Source organism: Synchiropus splendidus, chromosome 7, assembly GCF_027744825.2.
Source record: "Synchiropus splendidus isolate RoL2022-P1 chromosome 7, RoL_Sspl_1.0, whole genome shotgun sequence".
Lineage (NCBI taxonomy): Eukaryota > Metazoa > Chordata > Actinopteri > Syngnathiformes > Callionymidae > Synchiropus > Synchiropus splendidus.
Genome location: NC_071340.1, coordinates 25,433,046 through 25,449,792, shown reverse-complemented (window position 1 = coordinate 25,449,792; position 16,747 = coordinate 25,433,046). Strand labels below are relative to the sequence as shown.

The window sequence follows — 16,747 nt, the reverse complement described above, 5'->3', positions numbered from 1 at the left end:
CTCCGCTGTCTAATACACCTTTATTTTCCGGGTATTTTGTTCACAATAATGCAAGTTTTAATATAGGCAACTATGTTTTTTACTTGCATGATTTATACAGAGGAAAAAAACCCTGTTTTAGACGCAGAGATTTGAGTAGTTTGTCATCTGTAAAGCAGTCAAGCTGGTCCCATTACCAGTCACGGATTACCTCCAGACTCAGAGATAATCTTGCGCCTCGTTGCATCAGCTGTTGCCACCACTCCCGGGTTATATAGGGCGAGCTTATGAGGGGTCCAATGAGTTGGCTCACCCCGTGCTGAGGCAAAGCCCAAGTCAAGAGGAAGAAAACTTTAGAAGACTCTTTCATTCAGACCCACTCCATTAAGCAAACAACAGCCTCATTGTTGTCTTTGAGGGATTCAAGAGGAGCAGAATGAAGAGGAATAAACAACTAAATAGCCATGGAAATAGGAGTGTAGACGCAGATCCCCTGTGTACGGAGCCCTGGAAGTGACATGCACGTGTTTTTTTTTTTTTTTTTTTGGGATGTGGCATGCATCACTTTATTTTTTTTTGCCTGAGATAACAGTTATCTGGAAATAATTATCTTGTGATAATGCGTATCTCGAGATAACAGTTATCTCGAGATCATTTTTTATCTCAAGATACAATCTTGAGCGCATGCGTAGCTGCCTCTCTGGCAGAGCATTTTGTATACGTCCTCCTGGAACCATCATGTCTCCCATGTCTTCGTAACTGTTTGCCAACGTTGTCAGTCACTGTCTGCAAGTCTGTGTGCCTTTAACACTGTACATGTTACGCCTCCCTGGAAGCCACATGCATGACTTTTTTTTTTATCCCGAGATACAAATTATCTCAAGATACAAATGATCTCGAGATAGTTGTTCTCTCGGGCTAAAAAAATAAACACATGCATGTCACCTCCAAAAAAAATAAACACATGCATGTCACCTCCCAAAAAAAATAAACTCATGCATGTCACCTCCCAAAAAAATAAACACATGCATGTCACCTCCAAAAAAAAATAAACACATGCATGTCATCTCCAAAAAAAATAAACACATGCATATCACCTCCAAAAAAAATAAACACATGCATGTCTTCTCCAAAAAAAATGAACGCATGCATGTCACCTCCAAAAAAAATAAACGCATGCATGTCACCTCCAAAAAAAATAAACACATGCATGTCAGCTCCAAAAAAAATAAACACATGCATGTCACCTCCAAAAAAAATAAACACATGCATGTCACCTCCAAAAAAAATAAACACATGCATGTCACCTCCAAAAAAAAATAAACACATGCATGTCACCTCCAAAAAAATAAACACATGCATGTCACCTCCAAAAAAAAAATAAACACATGCATGTCACCTCCAAAAAAATAAACACATGCATGTCACCTCCAAAAAAAATAAACACAGGCATGTCACCTCCAAAAAAAATAAACTCATGCATGTCACCTCCAAAAAAAATAAACTCATGCATGTCACCTCCCAAAAAAATAAACACATGCATGTCACCTCCAAAAAAAAATAAACACATGCATGTCACCTCCAAAAAAAATAAACACATGCATGTCAGCTCCAAAAAAAATAAACACATGCATGTCAGCTCCAAAAAAAAATAAACACATGCATGTCACCTCCAAAAAAAATAAACACATGCATGTCACCTCCAAAAAAAATAAACACAAGCATGTCACCTCCAAAAAAAATAAACACATGCATGTCACCTCCAAAAAAAATAAACACAAGCATGTCACCTCCAAAAAAAATAAACACATGCATGTCACTTGCAGGGCTCCATAGATGTGACATGCAGGACTTTATTATTTTTTAGCTCGAGATAACAGTTATCTTGAGATAACTGTTATCTCGTGATAATTAATATCTTGGGATCATTTTTATCTCAAGAAACGATGACTTCCTGTAACCACCATGTCTCCCATGGCTTCGTAACTGTTCGTTGTCATTCGCTGTCTGCCAGTCCGAATATTTCTGACTGCAAAGTCTGTGCGCTTTTAACACTCTGACCAAGTGGCTTCTTCTCAAAATAATACCACACATGGCATGCAGGACTTTATTTTTTTTCTCCCGATATAACAGTTATCTCAAGATCATTTGTATCTCGAGATCATTTTTATCTCAGGATAAAAAAAAATAAAGTCATGCATGTGGCTTGCAGGGAGGCGTAATACGTATAGCTTAGCCACATGTGGTATTATTTTGAGTAGAAGCCACTTGGTCAGAGTGTTAAAAGCGCACAGACTTGCAGACAGTGACTGACAATGTTGACGAACAGTTACGAAGCCATGGGAGACATGGTGGTTCCAGGAGGACGTATACAAAATGCTCTGCCAGAGAGGCAGCTACGCATGCGCTGACATTCACCATTGTATCTTGTGACATGCATGTCACTCCGTACCTGTTCATTCTCTGGTATGACTTTTTTTCAATTTCCACTGACTAATTTACTTTGGGAAAGAGTCGCATCACTTGAGAGATCACCCCCATCAATAACTCATGAGTGTTTACAAGTGTCATGTGTCCTTCAGCATCAATCCAGTGACCTTACATGACATATCAATGGTAAAGAATTGAGGGGAAAAATGCAGTATCCAGAAAGAATCCATGAGCTTGCAGTGTTGCATTGGAACGCATCTTTCAAGATATACTTCCAAACATATTTGGTGGTTGTTGTGGAGGCGTGTGGCAGTTTATCAGATATTCATTTTCTGCCTCTAGTCTTTTATTGACTGGCAACCTTCCTTGAGCAGTATGAGAACATTTAGGCGAAGCAGAAAATCTATTGAATGAAAGGTCAAAAATAAAGATTCAAATCCCCAGAGACCCCAGAGATCCTCAGCATGGTCCTATGTTTTTCTCACTGGTTGAGTCGAGAAAACATGTTGAACAAGCTCCTGGTTGTGTATAATGAGGTCCCACCTTTTTTGCTGGTCCGTTACTGAAGCAGTATACTGTCAAGTACTGCATGTCCTAGTAGTCAATGCTGAGGCTGCTCTGCCACCTGCCAGTCATTGGCTGCGAGTTTCTCATGGAAAACTGCTGCAAAAGTTCAGAAGGTCCACAGCAGCTCACCTCTGAGTGTCTGAGCTTGCATGTTTAAGATATTAGAGCTGGAGGATATACAGTATATTTTGGCTTCAGTCATGGAGGAGTTTGTATGGAGATGGACACATGGTAACACATCTCCCTCAGCTTCCACTGAATTGCAATGTATGCAACAGCAAAACAGCTATGAGGTAAATTTTGACGTGTCCCATATGGTCTAGCGGTCAGGATTCCTGGTTCTCGACCAGGGTTCGACTCCCGGTGTGGGGAAACAGAGTGTCTTTTGAGAACTACGTGTCTTGAATTGGTACCTCAAGGTACAAGCCGTTATCCCTGTTGGTATCTCCTTGTCCTACAGGTTTTTGGTTTTTTTTAATATACTTTTTACTTCTGGGATCTTCCCAAGAAGACCAGTTCTATCTACGAGCATGGCGGCCTGGGTTGGACTCCTGTTATGGGAGAGATGTGTTCATTCTGCAGTATTGATTCAAAGCCAGCGATAGCATGAAGATCTGTGTCAGATGGTCGGGGTCCTACAATTTGAGGCGGGTCAATTTTATGGAGCAGTTTCAGATGCTGTCTCTGACACCTATAAAAGAACGTCCCATGTTTGTTTTTAATCAGGCAGCCTTTGGCAACTCACCTTATTCTATTCATCTTGCCTTTAATGCACTTGAAGCCAGGGTTTTCACAGTATGTTGCCAGGACTTCCAAAGTTGCTGCTCCCACCGTATGTTTTATTAAACAGTCGTTACCGTATGTGCCAATTCCAAAACAGTAGTGATGGGTAGGAGAGGTTTCATGAGACAGAAGAGAAGGGTCATGAGGTTTCATGATACAGCATCCTGATTTTCTGAGGCCACCAGATGGCACTGTCTGCTGTGAAATGCTGTGGACCTGAGGAAGGAATATGCCGTAGTTGAAGTGGAACCCTGGGTTCCACTTCAACTACGGCATATTCCTTTTAATCAACTGCTGCTCACTTCCAATTTACTTAGCAGCAGTGAGATGATGAACTTATATTGTTGCCAGATGGTGAGGAATTATGAATAAACAAGGGCCATTGTTGCCAATTTTCCTCCAGAATCTCCACCATCTGGCAGCAGCCCTCTGTTTTTCCCCGTGAGCTGACTCCTTCATTTTGTCATCATGAGGGTAAAAAAATCACCACAGGGACAACAACTGCATTCAGACTGCAGGGATCCTGTTGTTCCTATAGTCCATAGCTGTACAAGCTATCGGCTAAATGAAACAGCGTCCTCATTTTCAGAGCTCAGTAGGTGGTGCTCTCTTTTTAAAATGAAATGGCTTTTCAAATCCAAATATTTTGGTGTGGACAGTGCCATTTAATGAGCTCTGTAAGCTATGGCACTTCATGAAGCCTCATCAGTCCATCCCAGCCTTCAACCATTTCAGAAGCTGTTTTACTAGTTGGAACAGTCTTCTCCAACTTTTTGTAATTCCCTTCACGCTGGGGAGAGTGGGGCAGGTGCTGCAACCGTCTGGTGACTTTCCCCTTCTCCTCTTCCCTGTCTGTCTCCACTCTCTCCATACTATAGCTAGTTTATGCCTTCATCTGTACTTTGGAAGAGCGTGTGACATGGTCAAATCAAGCCATAACCTCAAAGAGTTGGAGATTCTTAGGTGGTCGTTTTCTCCTGTACACCATTTTAAATGCATTGCTGTACTTTGCAAAAGAGGCGATGCTCCGCTGGAGTCATTTTTAAAGCCATACATAACCATATCTCCGAGTTTCTGGCCAAAAAGGATAATTCAAACAACCCTGAGGCCACACAACTCTCAGGTTGTCTATGCACTTTTCTCATAAATAACATGACTAGAGCAAAATAAACCCTTCATTGTGAAGGCCGTTGGCACAGAGCAAAATCAATAAATAGGTATTTAAGATTAAGAAACGGCTCAGTACTTATGAGTGTGAATCATGAATAAGTGTGACTAGTGATGGGTAGATGAGGTATCATGAAACAGTGTTGCAGGGTTGATGGAAGAGGGTCCTAATATTCAGAGGCCACTACATGACTCTCTTGGTTTAGAAATGATGTGAGGTATCTGAAAATCGGGACACTGTTTCATGAAACCTAGTGATGGACTGAAGAGGCTTCATGAAGCAATGCATCCTTTATTTGTCACTCTCTGCTGAAAAATCTTTGGATTTGAACAACCATATGAATGAAGCCCCACCTTATGTTTAAACCAACAGCTCCACCTACTGAGCTCTAAAGATACGGTCACTGTTTCATGAAGCATGAACACCAAGTTACCTTTGCATACCTTGGTATCATAGGCTGGTTGCACTGTATTGGACACGTGGCTGAATAAAAGCATTCATGACTGTCGGTAAACAGTTTATTCTAAATGTGTTTTTTTACCAACAGAACCCGAGCTGGACCCATCAGGGTTCCGTGGCAGAGAGCAGGAGCCGGGGGATTCCATCGCCAGACATCTCAACATCCTACTATTAAATCCATATAAGTCACTTCCACTTTGTTTAGCACAGAAGAGAAACGTGATCAGTAAATCCTTCCATTAATGCCGACTTTAACAAATTGCTTTTAATTGATTGACATAAGCGGAATGAATTGGGACTGGGACTCGCCGTGAGGATGCGATCCGTCACTGCCTCGCTGCTGGAGACCACATGTGAAATTGATTTGAAGCCAGAGCAATTTGGTTTTCTCACACTCTGACCTTGTAGAGGATTGTGCTGCAGGTTCCTGGGTAACACGGATATTTTCATCACACATTTTCATCTTTTTCCTCTCCATCAGCAGCTCTATCGCGGCTCCTAAATCTGTCTGCAAACAAACAATCCTCTGGCTTCTGATGATCTTGGTTTCCTTCTCACCATCCTGATTTTCTTCCGGTCCACTGTCGGATAAGGCCCCACACCGAAAGCTAAACCATCAACTGTCGACACACTTATGCGTCGCTGTTGTGCTGCGTTTTTCAATTGTCTTCGCTTAGATTTAAATGGTGTATAGCTCAGTTTATATATTTGGGACTGTCAGAGACCCAGAGGGTCGAGCGGTTAGGATTCCTTCTCCTCCTACTTTGACTCCTGGTTTGGTAATTGACCTTTATTCTGGTTGCATTGATTCAAGTGTTAAGGGGACGACACAATTGCGATCGTGCATTGGTTTTAGATGCCAGTTATCTGCTAATACTTCGCAGCATCACCTCTGGAGGGACATCGATGTCTACCAAATGTTTGATAGAGGTGGAGACAGGGTCAGAGTAGTTCATGCTGCAGGTTTTTATTGATTTTAAGGTCGTGTCAGGGACTTCTCAAGCTGCAGAGACATCTTATGTGAAAGTGTTCCACAGACTGTATTAGCCCCACCCACTAAATGTAGGAAGAAAAATAGATGTTGTTCATACATATGACGCAGCGGCCTACGAGCCGCGGGTGCAGTGGTGCTGTCTGCGCCGTAGAAAGGTTTAAACACGCATGAGGATCACTTGTAAACTAGTTTGGAAAACGGGCTCCTGCCTGGAGACTGATTCATGAAACAAACTGGCCAATGTTCTCAACTGGAATCATCAACTCCTCACATCTTTTATTGACATTAAAGCACTCAATATGTCCCAAATTCTGACACCACAGCTGCTCTCAGCGGCTGCTTCTCGCCTCCGCTCCTCCAGGAGATCGTCTCTATGGGCGGAGCTGTGGACATGCAGGCGACAACGGTGCGTTTTCAGTGTTTTAGCCTCTAAACATCCATATATTAGCCATGTCATATTAACCGCAGGGTTCAGACAGCGAGAAAACGGGAGCGTCTTATGGTCCTGAAATTACGATAAATGAATTGTGTAGTTCAAGAGAGACTGTGTTGTGAATCACCACTTAAAGCACCAACTACTCCTGCGGATGTAAGACAGAAAACGGTGATGAGAGATTTGGGAGGCTCATCGAGGCTGTCCAGAAGTTGACTGTTAAAAATGGAACCACTCGTGTTGTGCCACTTTTCAGATTGCAGTGACGGACAGGACGGTTGAGGAACCACAGCAACTTCCCCGAAGAGAACATCACTGTCCTTGTATGGGAGGCGAACCACTGCCGTGACGGAGCAGCATCTATAATTGAGCTGCCACACGGACAGATAACGTTTGAGGCCGCCGTCAATTGAGGAGTGAAACACAGTCCTGTTACACAATGAGAGAGAAACTTTGAATTACATGATCCAGTGACGCAGACATCCATCAAGCTGTTTCACTGAAGTTCAGGACGGAGGTTATAAATCCAGAGAGAGTGCAGCGGAGAGAACATAATATCACTGTTAATAAGGTTGGAATCTGACATTTAACAAAGGCCGTCTGACATTCCAGAGAAAAGAGACTTAATTCAGTGAACAAATTCGATTTAAAGGAAATAAATAGGCAATAAAGTAGGAAAATTAGGGAGATGAATGGATCAAGCTGACAAAGACGTCTTGCGTTTCTGTCTTGGTTGGACGATTGTTCTGTGACATCAGTCCAGTTTTCAAGGCTGCATTGCGGCAGACGTGAGACAAACAGAGAAGAAGTTTGAATTTTAAAATGCAGGGTCAGTTTGGATCATGGTCCATTCCGGAGTGGTTTGTTTGAGATGAATCCAAAAGCCAGAAAAACCTGAAAGTTTGTTGGTGTTCTGGCTCGGTTTGCGCGGGAAAATGACTGCGACAAGTGCCAATATCATGGACTCGATCACGATCGCTGGCTCTTTTGCTTGTGGTTCCATCCAGGGTCCGTCACACCATCCGGCCACTCCACAGTCATGGGGGTGGTTTGTCAACGCTCTGCATGGAGGACTTCAACACGGAAATTCAAATCATGTTGAGAAGTATGGATTAGGAGGACGAGGACGGAGATGTGGGCGGCACTGTTGCACAGTGGTTCGTGCTGCAGCTGCAGCTTGCTTGAGGCAACACAAGGAGTGAGCTTGCTGCACTTGTTCGTCTATATATGTGCCTTGTGATTGGCTGGTCCATGTCTTCCCCTGTCTCTCACCCCGAGTAGCTGGGAGAGGCTCCAACCCCAGCGACCTCAACAGGGAATGAGAGACAAGAAACGACAAAAGAAAAATGTGTTTTTATGAACCCTGGGTTCCCAAAAGACCAAATTGGCTTTGAGCAACATTTCAACAAACAAATACATATTTGGTGTTATTTAATCAAATGAAATTCCTGTGTTTCTGTTACACCAAAATGTCTGTGACAAGGAAGACAGCAGTCTTTTGTCTGTGGAGAGACCCGAGATGAGGGGGACACCTGTGATATCTGACGTTCACTTTCACACCAGTGCTTTCATCTGTCCAAGTCAGGGGTGAACTTGCACTTCCTTTTCATGATCATCCTGACAGATGGTTTCCCCACTGCATTCAACAAAGGAAAACAGAGCATGTGATGTTCCATACATCCTTCTATGATCTGTTTGTCTGTGCTGTCAGTTGAGAGATGAACTGAAATGAAGACAACAAAATCAGTATGGGTGATGGGTAGATGTGGCATCATGAAACAGTATTGCACACGTCCTCATTTTCATAGGCCTCTAGATGGCGCTCTTGGTCTAGAAATGACATAAGGTTTCATTGAATTTGTTCAAACATTTTACAGCAGACAGCACCATCTGGAGGCCTCTGAAAGTCAGGGCACTGTGTCATGAAACCTCATCTACCATCACTAGTCGTGACCCTCCGAGAGGATCGTGGCGTTCATGAGTCAACCACAGAATAAAGGTGCAGACACCTGGGCTCTTGACTCAGCTTCAACTCACACGTTGAGCCATCCTCAATGTTTCTGCAGTCATGTGCAGTTACAGCACTTCCCACAGTCACAGAACATTTTACATGCAGTTGCAGGTTTAACAGACAATTTTGGGTTGGGGGAAGTTGTTCTAAACATTGCAACCTCAAATGATGGTTTGGTTGTACTAAAGATTAAAATCCAAATACCTTTTTGGTGTTTATTTGCGTTTGTGAGTTTGTTTATTATACGTAAGGTCTCCAAAGCCAAAATACGACTTTGGAGAGTTTGAAGCCGAAGCTGCTCCTATAGAATCCTCTCAGTTCTGAACTGAAAGAGAATCCAATTTCCTCTTGTTGTAGAAACTGAAACTCGGAAATTGCACTTTCTGCAGCTGTTGTGTGGTTGTGATTTATTTGAAGTTACTATTGGCTTTGTTGATTTCTGAAATGGCGTGAGTCAGTCAGAGTTGTCGGCAGGTGAGTGGCACCCGAGACACCGTGATGCCACAGTTCGTGACAGTCACATGATACTTGGATCACCATTGGTCTCCAGAGGGCTGCGGTGGTCTGGCCGACTCACATGGTCTACATGGATCTAAACCCCATCTGACAGCAGTGACAACAGAAGCTATTGATTGTGAGATATGGTGAAAGGTCTTCTTCTCGCAGCTGCCTCCTGAGGGCAGTTTACAGTCTAATCTTTGGACTCCATCTTGAATATGTTCTGTATTGACACAGCACACCGAAAGGTTCGATAACTTCAGAGGCCCAATCTGTTGTTGTGACAGTGCTAATTTGTGTTACCACTAACTGCAATACTGCATCGAGGTTTACTTCTCTGGAGAAATAATCTTCTGCTTAGTGAATGGACAGATCACCATGGGCAGATGAGGCTTCATGAAACAGTGTCCTCATTTTTAGAGCTCACTAGATGGCACTCTCTAGAACGCTCTCGAGTCTCACCACATTTTTACAACGAGAGCGCCACCTTCTGTGGTCGGAAAATGAGGACGCTGTTATGTGAAGCCTCGCCAGCCCATCACTACTGCTCAGATGTCCTGAAAACGCTGAGTCAGCCATTGATATTCTTGGTTGGAAGATGCCAACTCACTACGCCCGGTCAAGGGTTGGACGGCTACCATGCAGTATGTGCTCAAGCAGAGGCTGTCGAGTTTGTTTTCTGAACCAACATTATTCTTTCTGGCAGAAATGAGATCATAATTTTCCGTCTCTTCTTTGGTTTTAATAAAAACAAAACATCTGCTTAATGCTTAAAGAAGCAACCTTTTTCCTCAGCTATTGAGATGAAATGGAGTTAATGGTGATCACTGCTGTAAGTCAAGATTATTTTTCCTGTCATTCTCAGTCATTACTGACTGAAAACATCCAGTTCTTAAATGCACTTCACAGCAGACTGGTATCAAGTGCTGACTTGGGATTTGGATTGTGTATCGCATCACTTCAAATCCCATCTGAAGCAGTAGATACCGTTTTAATGTGTCGGTGAAACACCAGTCGAAGGGGTTTGCGGGACTCAGATGTCCACCTGTGATAGTGTTGGTGCCAGAAGAAGACTCACTCTTATGTCACTAAATAATTTTAAATAAATGTCTTCAGGGATTGAGTGGATTTTATTGGCTCATAGATTAAAAATGCCCACGGTTCAGGAGACATTAGAGGCTGACACAATCATAACACAATAGATGCCAGTGCCCACAAGAGGGGGCAGTGAGAGGTAGAGCTACATTCTGGGCTCAGACGTCAGAGAGCGCTCATAAATCCAGACATTCTTTCGTCACTTCTTACATAGAGCCCGTATCGATTTCATTTTTTCCCCTTATTATTGGCAGATTACTGAAACATTTCTTATAATAATAATCATTACAATGAGATAAAATGTTTAAAATTGTTTCGCAAATCTTAGATCTGTTTCATGATTTATTAAGTAACAGCTTGTCTACAAAAAGCGGGTCGCTTTAAATGACTTGAAATAAAACAGTACAATTAAAAACGTCAAACGTAATCTTTGATGTTGAGATCTATGTTTGTCTATTCATTTGACTTGAGATGGCTGGACTTCCTGACCCAGTCTGCGCCCTGGAGTTGCCACTGCGAGGGTCCGCGGCGGCGCAGTGGGCAGCGGCGTGTGTTATAAATCGGGAGGACGCAGCTGCTGATCGCAGATCGACTGCGCTCGTAGTGAGACGAGACCGAGTGCGACAGCTCTGGATATTTGTTTGGCTCCTCAGGGAAGCAGAGGTTCGTTGCCCGCCTGTTGAGATGCGCGTAAAAGTGGCGCAGAGGTTTTTACGCACGGAGGAAACTTGGTTTCCACTGTAGAATGATCGCAAAGATCCAGTTTAATTCGTCTTCAGCTACTTTCTGACGGCCACCATGGACACGCTCTTTAACTCCACGGACGCGCTGAACTGGGCCGACAGTTCCAACGACAGCAGGAACGGAACCGAGTATTGGAACCAGTTCGTGCAGCCGGCGTGGAGGATCGCGCTCTGGGCAGTCGCGTACAGCTGCATCGTGATCGTGTCCGTGGTCGGCAATGTGACGGTCATCTGGATCATTATGGCGCACAAGCGCATGAGGACCGTCACCAACTATTTCCTGCTGAACCTGGCGTTTGCTGAGGTCTCCATGTCCGTCTTCAACACGGTCATCAACTTCACCTACGCGGTCCACAACGTTTGGTACTTTGGACCTGAGTACTGCCGCTTCCACAACTTCTTTCCCATTGCTGCAGTCTTCGCCAGCATCTACTCCATGACCGCAATCGCCCTGGACAGGTATCTGTAACACACGCACGCGCTGCTTTATATGTCATAGATTTTCACCAGTGACACCTTTGGAGAGACCAGGTACGCAGGAACACACACTCACACGTCCCTGTTTAGTGGGGACCTCTCATTGTCATAAACCATTCCCCATGTCTAACCTTAACGAGGACTCTCAACCAAACTAAAACCTAATTATATTATATTTTTAATAAGTCCTAATCCAAAAATCGAGGCTTAAACAAAGCACGAAAGCTCAGAAGTGGTCCCCACAAATACAGCTACACAGGCACACACTCACGCAGCAGGCATGAACAGCATCCACAGATTCTCCTCTGAGGGCTGTTTGAGGTCTTTATCTGCACATGCCAGATGCCTTCACAAAGCAGAGTGAGACACAGCAAAATGGGACTAGATTCACCTATGAGCCGGGTCCAAAGTTGATATTTGTGGAGCTCACCATAGGTTGGTTGTGCCAACCAGAACATATGTGGCATTATTCTGTATCAAGACGCAAGAGGTTCTGGACATGGGGAGTGTGTCATCTTTAATGAGACTTACTGACTAATGCTCTGGTCTTCTCTAATCTCCTGGTGGTTTAAAAGTATCAAGAGTCAGGGTGACACATTTTAATATGGTTCTCAGTGTTGGCTAAAGTTGCCTTTAAACCCGTAAGACTGATGAGTGAAATGATGAAATTGCTGAGGATCACTGTGTTGCGCAGGTGAGACTTCATGAATCAGAGCCCACTAGATGGCGCTGCCCACTTGAAAACCTTTGGATTTGAAGCATTAAAATGAAACCCGGCATCATTTGTAAACGGAGAGCGCCACCTGCTGCACCTGAAAATGAGGACACTGTTTCACAAAGCCTCATTAATCATCACAACTCCTCGGCTACCAATGATGCAGAGCAACAGCGAACTACAGACAAAAAAACTTTGCTGCACTGCTGGTCAATGTAGGTTTAGTTTGGATCCAGATGTATTGAAGGGCAGATGAGGTTTCATGAAACAGTGTCCTGATTTTCAGAGGCCACCAGATGTCACTGTCTGCTGTACAATGTTCGGACTTGAACAAGTGATTCATTGAAGCCTCACAGTGTTTCTAGCGCCATCTAGTATCATCTGAAAGGACACAGTTTCATCAACCCTGTAATACTGTTTCATGATACCTCATCTACCCATCACTATCAGATGAGCCTCCACTACCCGAATTTGGACAAAGATGCACAACAGTTCTGTGGACCTTCTGTGCAGAAGTTTTTCCTCCACTTGTTAGTAATAGTTTCTGTAATGAGAATTGCCGGCTATCAATGTTCAATGTATGGATTGTAATGTCAGCTGTTGAGTCATCAACTAGACAATAACCTCATGAATTTCATATGTTGACTAGTCAGGCGTCATGAAACTGTGCACTCATTTTCAGCCCCCACTAGATGGCATTGTTTCACTGAAACCTCACGTCATTTTAAAACGAACAGCGCCACCTGCTGAGCTCTGAAAATGACAAGCCTGTTTCATGAAGCCTCAGCAGCTCATCGCTAATGTTGGCCAGAGCTCTTGTGAACCGGCCTGTTAACGTGGATCACCTTTACTCTGCCTCATGTTCATAAGTACCAGAACTGAAAATGTAGAAAAAAGTATTTCTTTTTCATGAGGTTAAAACGTGATACATCAAGTGGCAACTTACAGCAACTCTGTTTGAGTCCGACACTGTGAAGGAAAGATAAAGACTTCATTATCTTCTGAACCGGAAGTGATTTTGGAGAATACAGCTGGTCTCCAGGCTGGAATACACTTGGCAGTCTTTATCTCTGTCACGGCTCTGATTACTTCTGCGTCACACCCGTGAAGCTCGGGTCTTTAGATCGACACTTGCCGGATGTGAGAGGCTGCTCGCTGAAGAGGAGCGTGCGGATGGAAGAAAGGTTGACTCAGAGTTGTCAGAAGCAAAGCTGCATTAGTTCTTATTCTCAGGAGTTTGAGTTGGACTGGTGGCAGGAAGGTTGTTCATTCAACAGATGCAGCCTTTCAGGAACGCATTCAACACAAAAGGTCATGGATTCCACCATGAATCACGCTGACACCCATGCGGCTGTCGCACACCTCACTTGAATACAGCTGTTTTGTAAAAGTCATGAGCAATTTTAAAGAAGCAGAAGAAGTCTGGATCAAGGGACACTGTGATGCCAGCAGGACAAATGGAGCCAGAAGTGGAAACATCACGGTGAACTGGATGGTCTATTGTGAAGAACGAAACGGTAGAAATGATCTCACAATAAAAATTTTCATCTCAATTAATGGTAATATAGCTGAGATTAAGGTTATTCTAAAGAATGTTCTGAACAGCATCTGTAATGCTGCTGGAGTGAACAAATGTTTGCACGAGGAAAACATTGCTGACCGCTGTGGAGTAGATAACATGGCCCCTTCAGATACATTTAGGACAGATACAAAATGTGCGATTCATTTGGCATTAATCGTGAGTTAACTCAGATTTATTGCGATTCACTGAGATTAAAAACTGTTGAAATCTAAAAAAAATAAAAATTGCAATCTACTGACAGCTCTATGGAGTCCACACTGAGACACTGAACTGCAAAAGGGAGACAACTTTTTTTAATGACCAAAACAAAAAAAAGCGCTGGGAAAACCAGGGAAGTTGGACATGAATACTGAATTAATCCATGTTAGTGTCATGGGAAAATGTGGCGGCCATTTTGATTAAACCAAACACAGCGAGAAAGTAGAGAAAAAAAAAAGACCGTACTTGTTTGCTTCATCCGTTTCTGTGTCAGTTCGTGAGCAGTTGCTCAGAGCTCAGCAGTCTTCCTCAGGTCCTCGTGGTGGATAGGGCTGGGTGGTTCATTCAGCATCAGGATAGCCAATATAAATGCAGCCTGTGGTAGAGATTTGGACGCTCAGCAGCCAACATGGCTCGTACAGTGCAGGACATTATTTAATGAATTCAAAGCTTTAACTTTGTGAGCTGCATAATATTTGTCTGTTTGCTGTTTTGTTCTTCCATTGGTATCAAGTCCCCTCCCAAATACATAAGATATGACCAATTCACAAACATTTCTACTATGATTTTTACAAGGTCATGTTGCCATATTTCCCATCACCATGAAAGCAGTAGATTTATTTGAATGTTGGCCAATAGGTCGCAGCCCTGCCGGGGCCAGGATGCCAGAGCCATCTCAACTGTCCTAACACAATGCAGAGGAGCCGCTGCTCTTCTGCTGGTGGCAAAACCTTCTGGCAACTCATTTCTCGAATCAGAGACCAAATTAGATAAAGTGGTCAGTGCATGTCTGAGGAGCACAGAAGGAAGAATGGACAGGATTTCTCCAGCAAATATAGCAGCCTCCAGCTGACTTCACTGAGCAAGTGAAGCCTTTGTACTCACTGTAGCTTTTATCACACGGAGCAGCCAAATGGGCCTGAGATCCTGTAGCATCCAACATGACTGTCGGCTGTGTTCAAACCCCATGAAACTGTCCAACTGATAGAAGATGATGAATCATACTGCGTTTCTCGGCTGCAGTTTTGGAAGGTGGTTTAGGGGACAACTCTCTTTAATTGGTGCGTCGCTACTAAACTCTTCGATCTGTTGTTAACTGCAGTTTTGAGGAGGAGAAATTCCAACGTGACAGTAAAAGTGATACTGATGTGTTTGATAAAACAACAGAGTGATGCCAGGAAATTCCTGCGTGACATCCCCACTATTTCAATGTAACTGTCAGGTTTGGTCAGACATTTGGAGGCGACTAGATTTCACTGGAGTTCTGTCTTTTCAGTTGGATTTACAAACATTTTGTACGTTGTTACGGCGTCTGAGCGCCACAGAGCTCAAACTAGCAGAAAAATGAAAACCTGACTTCATGAAAATCACATTCTTTAAATGAAAAAAACTGTCATGTGATGTGCGTTATTGGTGAGCTGTGATGTGTGAACAGCCGAGGTCAGTACTCAGCTCAAGGTCCGTCATTGTTTGTTCATGTCAATCGTATGACATCACAACCACCATCCCTCCTCCGTGGAGTGTAATGGAAACGTGCCAATTTGTCATTCCTTCACAGAAACTAGTTTGACCTGCAAGGGAGCGGGGTCAGCGACCATGTGACACCATGTCCCCTTGACTCTTGGGCTACACACAGTGATGTGATGGAGAAGAAGTGTGAACCAAGATGACCGCTGGAAGGGATGTAAAACCTCCCACCGAACATCAGTCATTGTTGTGGAAGGAAATTAGGTTTCCTGTCTTCCTCAGAGCTTATCTCTGTGATGAACTGCAGCTGGGTGCGGAGCGAATGATGATTACTTGATGGCTCTGTGAACTTAACAGTTATTTTGTACTGGACTTTTCTCAGGTACCTTCAGGGATGTTGCTGTTGTAGTCGAGACTGAGACCAGTCAGTGAGACATGTATTTCTTACTGAAATCCGAGTCCATTTTCCCCCCAATATAAATCAGGAACTGAATTGCTTTCATCGGGACAAACAAGTGTTGTATTCTCGATTCAGTTTGGTCTCTGTGTTCTTTATGTTGGCCTTGCTATTCACCAATATGTCCACCAGGGGGAGCTGTGCAGAGTCCAAAGTTTATGACAACAACAAACTCCAAAACCAACATGGCGACTGTGGAAGAAGCATTGATCATGTAGCTCTTGCACAAAAGAGGAAACAGAGGCAGAGTTGTAGGAGGCGCTGGTCGGTGAGGAGGTGAACTATATGGCCACTGGAGGATGAAGAGTTTCCACCATTGTTATGTCTTCTACCTGTGTCATTAGAGCTACGTATCGGGGAGTAACAGCAACACTGCCCCCCATGGTTTCCACTGGTACTGCTCTGTTTGGTTCGTATCTGTGAGCTTTGTGGAGACATGCAGAAATATGGAGGAAATGATGGCAGAGCACGGACTGGAGGCTCCATCTGTATCTGGATCTGTGCGTAACATTGAGCACAAATGGGCTTTAAGAGATGAACGTGGTTGGTTGGTTGGTTAGTTCCGATCCAAGTCTGGATCCTGTTCCTCACCGCAGGACAGGCGTTTGCTTTGTTGTGTCCTTACCTGTCCACAAGCCAAGAGGCTGATGACATCACTTTATTATTAAAGAGAAATTTGGCGCAAGACAGT

The 16,747-nt window shown here is 43.7% G+C and overlaps 1 protein-coding gene across 1 annotated transcript in view; it reads left to right on the top strand.

The window, feature by feature from the left end:
- The first annotated feature begins 10,986 nt into the window (after positions 1 to 10,986).
- Positions 10,987 to 16,747, top strand: part of tacr1a (tachykinin receptor 1a) — a 28,374-nt gene continuing 22,613 nt past the window's right edge. Inside the window, exon 1 of the mRNA XM_053871100.1 lies at positions 10,987 to 11,619. Coding sequence (XP_053727075.1) covers positions 11,216 to 11,619 — 404 coding nt within the window. The 5' untranslated portion in view covers positions 10,987 to 11,215. The remainder of the gene's footprint in view (positions 11,620 to 16,747) is intronic.